Source organism: Arachis ipaensis, chromosome B07, assembly GCF_000816755.2.
Source record: "Arachis ipaensis cultivar K30076 chromosome B07, Araip1.1, whole genome shotgun sequence".
In the NCBI taxonomy this organism is placed as follows: domain Eukaryota; kingdom Viridiplantae; phylum Streptophyta; class Magnoliopsida; order Fabales; family Fabaceae; genus Arachis; species Arachis ipaensis.
In genome coordinates this window covers 107,255,471-107,264,098 of record NC_029791.2, presented here as the reverse complement: position 1 = coordinate 107,264,098, position 8,628 = coordinate 107,255,471, and the positions used below count along the sequence as shown (strand labels likewise).

The following is an 8,628-nucleotide window of genomic DNA, read 5'->3' as shown; positions in this document are numbered from 1 at the left end:
TTAACTAATATAACAAATTACAATTAATGTAGTAAAATTAATCAAGTAATATATATTATAATAAATTATATTGATATTTAAATATCTAATCAAATCAATTAGCTGATATAATTAAGTCATGGTAATAAATTGTATTGAATGAGTTAAAATAATTAAATCGGAAAATACTCTTCAGAGCATGCCATGTCAGTTCTATCATTCCATCATTAAGTGCAGAAATCCGATTTTTATATAATAGAATAGATAGATTATTAGGTAGTACTAGTATTTGAGGATTAGTATATAAATTTTAAAAAAGTATTAAAATACATATATTGTTAAAACAAATGTCAAAGTCATTTCAATTTAGAAATTGTCTAGATCTAATAGTTAATAATATGTTGAGAGTATATTAATTAAAATTAACGGTTAAAATCACTAGAATATTAATATTTTTAGAATCTTTACATTTTTTTTGATAATATAGAGTCTCAAATTTTATAGGAATCCATTTTCAAATAGTTTATTAAATATTTAGCAACAACATATACTCTAAAATACAAAAAATATTACGGTGAAGAGCAAATCCACCTATAAGAGAGATTGAAAAGGAAGACGAAAAGAAAAAAAAAAATAATGGAGTACCTACAGCGAAGCATTAATTTAAAACTGTTACTTTAACTAATTCACAACTAAAGAATATGATAGTCATTTGCAGTGGGAACCACAGAATGTCACTTTATTAGAACTTAGAAAAAAAAGACAACGAAGATAGGGAAATTGAAGGGGTCAGGATTATGCAATTGCAATTGTGGTAGTCGTGGACCGAATTGTTACCTCGCTTTTCATTAAGGTCACGAAGCTAGATACGATTCAAGTATCCCTCAAGCGTTGGTTCTGTGTGGTTCTCTTTTCCTTATCTCTTGCCCAAAATCTTTTATATAAATAACCTGCATTATCCTCTTAAAAAATCTCTCTTAATACATTTTTTTTCATTTTTTGTACTACACACAAACACACACGATCATGTCACACGAAGTTACTAACAATGACTTGCATGATGATGATACAGAATGGCAAGAGCTAAAACTTCCAAACTTGTTGTTACAGAGTGAAGCTGTTCGGCAAGTGCACGCCACCATTGAGAGAGAATGGAATTTCCTTCAAAGGTCAGCTTGTCAAACAGCAGCAGGAAGGGCTCTGTGGAAGCATGTCATCCATGATCCACTGGCTTATTTGCTGGCAGGGGAGTCTTATTTGAGAAGTCTTCATGAAAAGATGAAGAAAGACAGACTCAACAATGCACGTGAAATTTCTGGAGTTATTCTAGCTGTTAGAACTCTTTGGTTTGATTCTAGATTGGAAGATGCCCTTAATTCACCAAATGGCAGAGAATCACAAGTTGTTCTCCTTGGTGCAGGTTTATCTTGAACCCATATTTAGATATTTTCATCATCATTTTAAATAGATTATCTTAACTAGTGATATTTTTATGTCTAAAATATATTTGATTGTGTCACTCTTTATCTTAGCTAGTGATATTACTTGCTAATCAGTTTTACTTTATGAATTAGTAAATGATATTATATTTAAGAATAAATTAAACATGCAGTAAATATCATTTTATAAGATATTTAAAGCACAATCTCTCAAATCTTGAGAAAGCTATTATAAAACTAAGATATACATTTATGCAATAAAAAACAAAGAAAAGAAAACAGAAAGATCGAAAAAGATTTTTTGTTGTATTGAAGAGAGTACGTACTCTTACTTACTAGTACTCAAAGCATAAAGTTTTTTTTATAGCCACCTAAAGACTGGAGACTGAACTCTGACCTATTTTTTAAATAACCAAATTCTGTTGAAACAATTAGAACTATATCTATATTAACTGATTTAAGTCTCATTCCTATAACTACGTACTAGCCAAGGGAATACATATCCTAAACTTTTGTGCCCCCCTTAAAAATGAAAATAGATTAAAAAGTATAATTTCAAAAACAGACAAATTAAAAGTATAGCTGAGATGAGCTTGTAATCTCTTATGTAGGAATGGACACAAGGGCATACCGTTTAAATTGTTTACAGGACAGCGATGTATTTGAGGTTGATTTTCCAGGAGTATTACAAGTAAAAGCCACTATTTTAGAAGCAGCTAAGGAATCGACAAATGAATTTGAACACGTACGGTCAATGGCTAAATCCTTAACAAGGGTAGCTGCTGACATAAGAGAAAATGACTGGCTGGAGAAGCTTCGAACTGCAGGTTTTTTGCCACACAAGAACACGATATGGGTTCTAGAAGGTCTACTGTATTACCTCACCCATTCACAGGCCATGCAAGTGTTAAGGATTTTGGCCAACAAATGTTGTGTAACTCACACGGTCCTTTTAGCAGACTTCATGAATAAGCCATCAACTACATTGTCTAACTCCGCATTCCAGTTTTATAGCGACTGGCCAGACCAACTCTTGCCCTCCATTGGGTTCACTCATGTAAAGCTTTCTCAAATTGGAGACCCAGATGCCCATTTTGGACTATTGAATGATCCTTTGAATCTTTTCAACAAGCTTCGCAAGTTGCCTAGGTCAATAGAAACCCATCCAGATGATGGAACGCCATGCTGTCGCTTGTACTTGGTTGAAGCTTCTGGTTCACCTAAACAAGATGTTGCTCCTAATGTTCCAACGAGTGTCCCATGATTAATTATATAAATCATGTCCTCTATTTTTCTTGATGCTGGCCCATTGTTTATAGTATAGTATATAGCACATGAGGAGTACATGTCACATTTTAATGGCAAATTCTTCTAATAGGTGTTCTCCCGTGTAATCTCACTCGTTCAGTCGTAATATTGCTACAAGGCAAGTAACCTTAAAGTAATTATTTTCAAGCTTTTTTTAATACATTTGTCATTTGATAATCAAATTCAAGGGCATCTCTAACTTAAATTATTAAAGAATAGACTTATTGAAGAACTTCTAAATCTGTTGGAGGACACTATATCAAGAGTAAAACATTTTAAAAAGCATATGCATTCTCTTAAAAACGATGCAATAAACCAAATGCATTATAAAAACATAGCCATATATATTGATAGAGTGCTTATTGTACATATTTTTGCCTGACAAATAGATTACATGGGGAACAAAGGAAAGTCTTAGAAACAAATAATGCCCAAACTCTAGTTTGGATAGTGAGCTGGCTAGTAGTTTGGCTGTTTGGGCGGCAAGAATGACATTATTATCTATTTATTAATAAAACTACGAAATAGAAATGAGACTTGATAGCTCAATTCGTTACCAAAGTATTATTAAGGAATTAGATCTGATTTGGGGCTAATTCTTTTTATATGAAGTTGACATGTGAGTTATGCTGAGTTATGGAGTATTAAAAAGATATGGATTCCGCTAGGGAGAGAATGGACTATTTGTACAATATGTACAATAGGCTATTGAATTACAAAATAAACATTCCCATACTATCTAGAATAACCATTCGAGTACTAGCGATAATAAACACCTTTCGGATCTAGCGCTCTAATACCATGTCATGATACCACCCATCCTAAAAACTTCAGCTGATGGGAAAAGGTAATACTAATGATTATATCTCTAATACTCCCTAAACCTCCATTGTACACATTGTATAAATATTTCATTGGCTCCTCATACTTTCCCAAAAGATATATACAGTTGTGACGGCATTCAATTTTTTATTTTAGTGGAAAGAAATCGGTCCAATTTCATTAGAGAGAGAGAGGGAGTGGAGTAAAATTTCGTAGATACTGAAATCGAACCCAGAATTTTCTGTCAGTACACAAATCGAACCCAGGATTTTCAGTACCTCCAAATTGGACGGTCCAATTTGTCTTGTGCAGTTTTCATACCTTGGTAAAACACCATATACCTTCATAATTCTGTTATACACCAACCCTCTCTCCATATTAAAATTAAAAAGTTCCTGATTTGGTCCAAAAAGATTTGGGATTAAAATCATTTTTTTTTCTATTTAAAATAGTATTCATCGTTGCATTTCAAATTAAAATACTTTTAAAAGTTTTTAAACAAAAATACCCTTATCTTTATGTTTATTCTGATTCCAACTACCATCCAACAACACCACCACCACCACCGTTCCCTTACTCCCACCAATTACCCGCCATTTTCCTTACTGCAACCATCCATTTCATCCATTATCAACAAAGTATTCAAATTCAAGAATCCATCATCAACGACACATCATTCAAATTCAAAAACACCAACATCATCCATTGCATCTAATCCTTCAAATTCAACAACAGTATCACAATCATTCATATTTTTAGGACAAAGAGAGACAAGAGAGATGCAGTGAGTTCAGTGAGAAAGAAAAAGAAGAAAGAAGAACGAGAAAAGGGAGAGTTGGGCATTGACGGTGAGAAAATTCGCTGCCATTGCCGCTGGTTGAGTCACCGGAAAGAGAGATTGAGAAGAGAGGGAGAACGTGGGAGAGAGAGAGAGAGCTCGCCGAAAAAGGAAAGAAAAGGAGGTCTGAGATCTATTTCTCTTACTCTAGCTCCACTGCCACCACCGTCGAAACTGCAGGCGCTACTCCTCTTCAAAACTGCCGCCCAAAAAAAAAAGGGAAGAAAAGGAGATCTGAAACTGCCATCGCTGTTGCTCCTACTCCCTCTCTGTTTGCTGCGTCGACAACAACGGTGGCACTCAACCCCGCTGACGCTCTCTTCTCTTCCTCTCTTCCTCTTGAGAGCGGCAACAGTGGCACTCCCTCTATTACTCCTACTCCCTTTTCTGTTTGCTTCTCTTTCTTTTTTTCATCTGAATGTGCGTGTTTTAGAAGAAAAATATGGTTAGACTGATTAGGTTGACGGAGATGAAGATTGGATTGGGTCAGAGAGATGAGAGGGTAGAATTACTGAGTTAAGAGAAAAATGACCAAAAAGATGATTTTAAAAACAATTTTAACAACCATTTTAAATAAAAAAAAATTAGGAACGATTTTAATTTTGACCTCAAAACCTAAAAACCAAAATAGTACTCATCCTTATTATTAATTATTAGCGGCTCAACAGGCACGTTTTAGGTGTTTTTCTATTATTTTGAAAAAATTAATTTTATTTTTAAAATATATTATTCGTTTTTCAAATTTATTAGATTATCTTTTTTAATTTTAATATTGGCGTGATCTTATTTATATCATATTTTAGTGTTGGTGTTAATATATCATTTACCCTTTAAATTTGTCAGATAAGTATTTTTTTCATCATTTTAAAATTAACGTAGCCTTATTTATATGAAATTTTGTTGAGAGTAAAATTACTATAGAAAACCTTTAAAATGCTAAATTATAAAAGCACACAATAAAAATATATGTATATATTATCAGAAAAATGTATAGTTCAAGAAATAACGACAAAAATGTTATCCTAATTTAAAAAGAGTATATCTATAAACCCAAATGCATGATAATTATTTACAAAAGATTAATTTTGCCTAATTATCATGGATATTCATGTTTGTCTTCTTCTTTTTTAAGTGGTAGGCCAAAATATGATTCTGAATTTGAAGAGGCCTTCATTTTCCTACAAATAGTGAAAGGATAGAAGAAATGAATATGCTTATTTTGTTCGTTTTTAAATATCAAACTATAAGAGTATTAATGAAAAAAATTAGGAGTATACAAAGATTGTGTACCTAGAAAAAATCTTTCGTAATTTATCATACATCTCATTGTCAATAACTTCTTGCATCTTGAAAAAGAAAAATCATAATTATCAAACCCGGCTTGATCCGGCCGGTTCGACCAGAAACCCGGTCACCTTTTTTTTTTTTTTTTTAAAAAAAAATAGAAACATCGTCGTTTGGCTTTAGATCCCCCCTCCCCTTTCGACGAACCCTAATGGCTATTCCCCCCTCCCCATTTCCCCTAATATGAGAAATCAAATCAATCTGATTCCAGTGGAAGTGTGGAACCCTCCAGCGCTCGTCTCCGATCTCTCTGCTCCTTCGTTGTCGGCACTCGGCAGTCGCTCACCCTCGCCCAGTCGCCCTCACCTCGTCACTCCAACGTCTCTCCCCTCACCTCGTTACTTCATCGCCTCTCCGTTCACCTCGTCACTCTCGGTCTCTCACGGTCACGGCCTCACCTCGTCTCCTCACCTCGTCGTCGTCGTCGTGGTCCCGTAATCCTGCCCTGCGTTCATTTCGTTGGCGGCAGAAAGCTCACAAAAGATAGAAATCAAGCAACATCTCTGCATCTGCTCCCTCGGGTCAGTCAGGTGGTGGTGGTCGTCTTCTTGGTCGTGGTCTGGGAACCAGTTATCCAGGTGAGCTCCCTTCAAGTTTTTGACCCTGGTCTTTCACCAGAAATCTAGAATTGTTGAATACCGAACCTGGTGGTTATTGTTGACTGTTGTAATTAAATTTTAGAGTTGTTGAAGCTGAGCATATTTTAGTTAGTATTATTATTGAATCTGATAGTTATTACTATTGTATTTGATTTTTTAGAGTTGTTATTAAATCTGATGGTTATTACTTTAGTTAGAATTATTGTTGAACTTGAATTTGGTGGCTGTTGATGTTGCATTTAGATTTTTGGTGTTGTTGTTTGTTGCTGGTTGCCGTGTTTTAGAGTTGCTGTGTCTTTTAGAGCTGTTGTTGTTTGTTGCTAGATTTTTTTAGAGTTGCTGTTTGTTAACTTTGTTGAATTACAAAGTCAGTGAACTTTGGGGGAATGGTGGTGGTTGATGTGTTATTTAAAAACTGACTTAAGTAAATCTATTGTTGCTGAAAATATTTTTGTTTTTTTTTTTGCTAGAATTTTAAAAATGTCTTCATCTCAAACACTATCAGAAACACCACCATCTCAAGAACAAGCATCATTAGCAACTCTTTCCCATGATCTTGCCACTAAAAGAGTTTATAATAATGCTATGGAAGGTATGGATGCAAATCAAAATGAGTAAAATGTTGATCAAGCTCCAAATTTGTCCTATGAAAATGTTGATGCCGACTTTAAGCTCACCCTTGGACTTAATTTAATGATTGTGTTATCTTTCACTTGCTCTTGATTTAAATTGAGAACATATTTTGTACTAAAAACTAGTTTATTATCTTTTTTTTAGATTATTAGTTATGTTTAAGACTTGATATTAGATTATTAATGTTTGTAAAGACTTACATTTTAAGTTTTAGAACATTATTTTAATTTTATTTATATAATTTTATATTTTTTAATTATGACCGGGTTAACCGGGTGAATTAGTGATCTACCGGTTGAACCAGTAACCCAGTGACCCGATCATATGACCGGATTGATTACTGGTTCGGTTCTGATAACTATGTGAAAAACTGTCAGATTTTGTTTACAATAAAAATAACCATATAAACGCATCAGGTTTATTCAATTAAATTGATTGCTTATTATAGAGAAGAATTCAATTAAAACTTGTAGAATTGTGATATCTTGTTTTGCATTGAACTTTCTGAAAGGACAAAAGAAATGACATTAATCCTTGTTTATCATTGACAAAATATAAATTAAATGATATTACATCTTTTTTGTTAGGAATTTTTTTTAATAACAATTACTTGCAATGATATTGTTTTGTATTGAAATGAGTTAGTTGTGTTCTTCTAAGTTTAAGGCTGAAAAAATAGAGTTAAAGTTTTAACATAATTGGTATATAGGACGAAATAGACAGAAATATTTATTATGTAATAAAAGTTTATTGCATTACCTTTTATTCTTTTGATCCAATATTTCTCCTTTTACCATCTTCCATAATTGAGTTTTGTCTGCTTTAACTGTACTTCTCCAACCAATAGAATAAATTTTGATTGGATGAACCTGAGTCAATTTCACGTTTGATCAATAACACAAACAAAAATATGTATCATCAATGCAGTTGTCACTGTTATTAATGCTGTAATCCTTAATTTATTGTCGATTGGTCTCATTGATGCAATTGATTGTTCATCCTTTCATGTACTCCATAACGATTGGAATCCTGTTTCCTGTAATTTATTGCATATATATCACAATTTAGTGATACATCCCAAATAAGACATACCTCTACCTTTTATTGGTTTTAAAATTTTAATTTTTATAATTTTATTGCTAAAATTATAAAATTGATAGCAACATTTAAAGAATCAAATTTTGAATTCTTTTCAAAGTAAATATAAACATTGCAAACTATAATTTCTTAAAAAACCAATAATGATATATTTTAAGGATGTATGATATAATTTTTATAATTTATATGTGAATCGTAGTTGGTACATACCTGTTGGGTAAAGTAGAGGTTTCAGTTCCTTTCGCTTATCTCTTTTAATATGCTGATGAGCTTTCTTGATATCAATTTATTTGTTAAAAATATTAGTCATTAGTTGTTAAAATTAGTGAACAAAACTATCTATTCCAATGTTGATATTGTAATGATAAAATTACATAATATACGGATTATACTTGTAAAAAGGCTCACGTATTTGCCAAGCACATAAATTACCTGAGGTGCAGGTAACGAAATTTCTTTGAACACCATATTTTTTGTGAATTGTCCCCTTTTTCCATCTACTGTTCCTTCTTTGACTAAGATTGTTGTGGTTGATTGAGAAACTCTTCGAGATAGAGCAACGTATAAT

The 8,628-nt window shown here is 32.8% G+C and overlaps 1 protein-coding gene across 1 annotated transcript; it reads left to right on the top strand.

Annotated features, from left to right (window-relative positions):
- On the top strand, positions 894–2,884 carry LOC107608038 (putative S-adenosyl-L-methionine-dependent methyltransferase MMAR_1068). Its single transcript, XM_016309930.2, has 2 exons — positions 894–1,399; positions 2,030–2,884. Exons 1-2 carry the CDS (start codon positions 1,006–1,008, stop codon positions 2,680–2,682), a joined length of 1,047 nt encoding a protein of 348 aa, XP_016165416.1. The 5' UTR covers positions 894–1,005; the 3' UTR covers positions 2,683–2,884.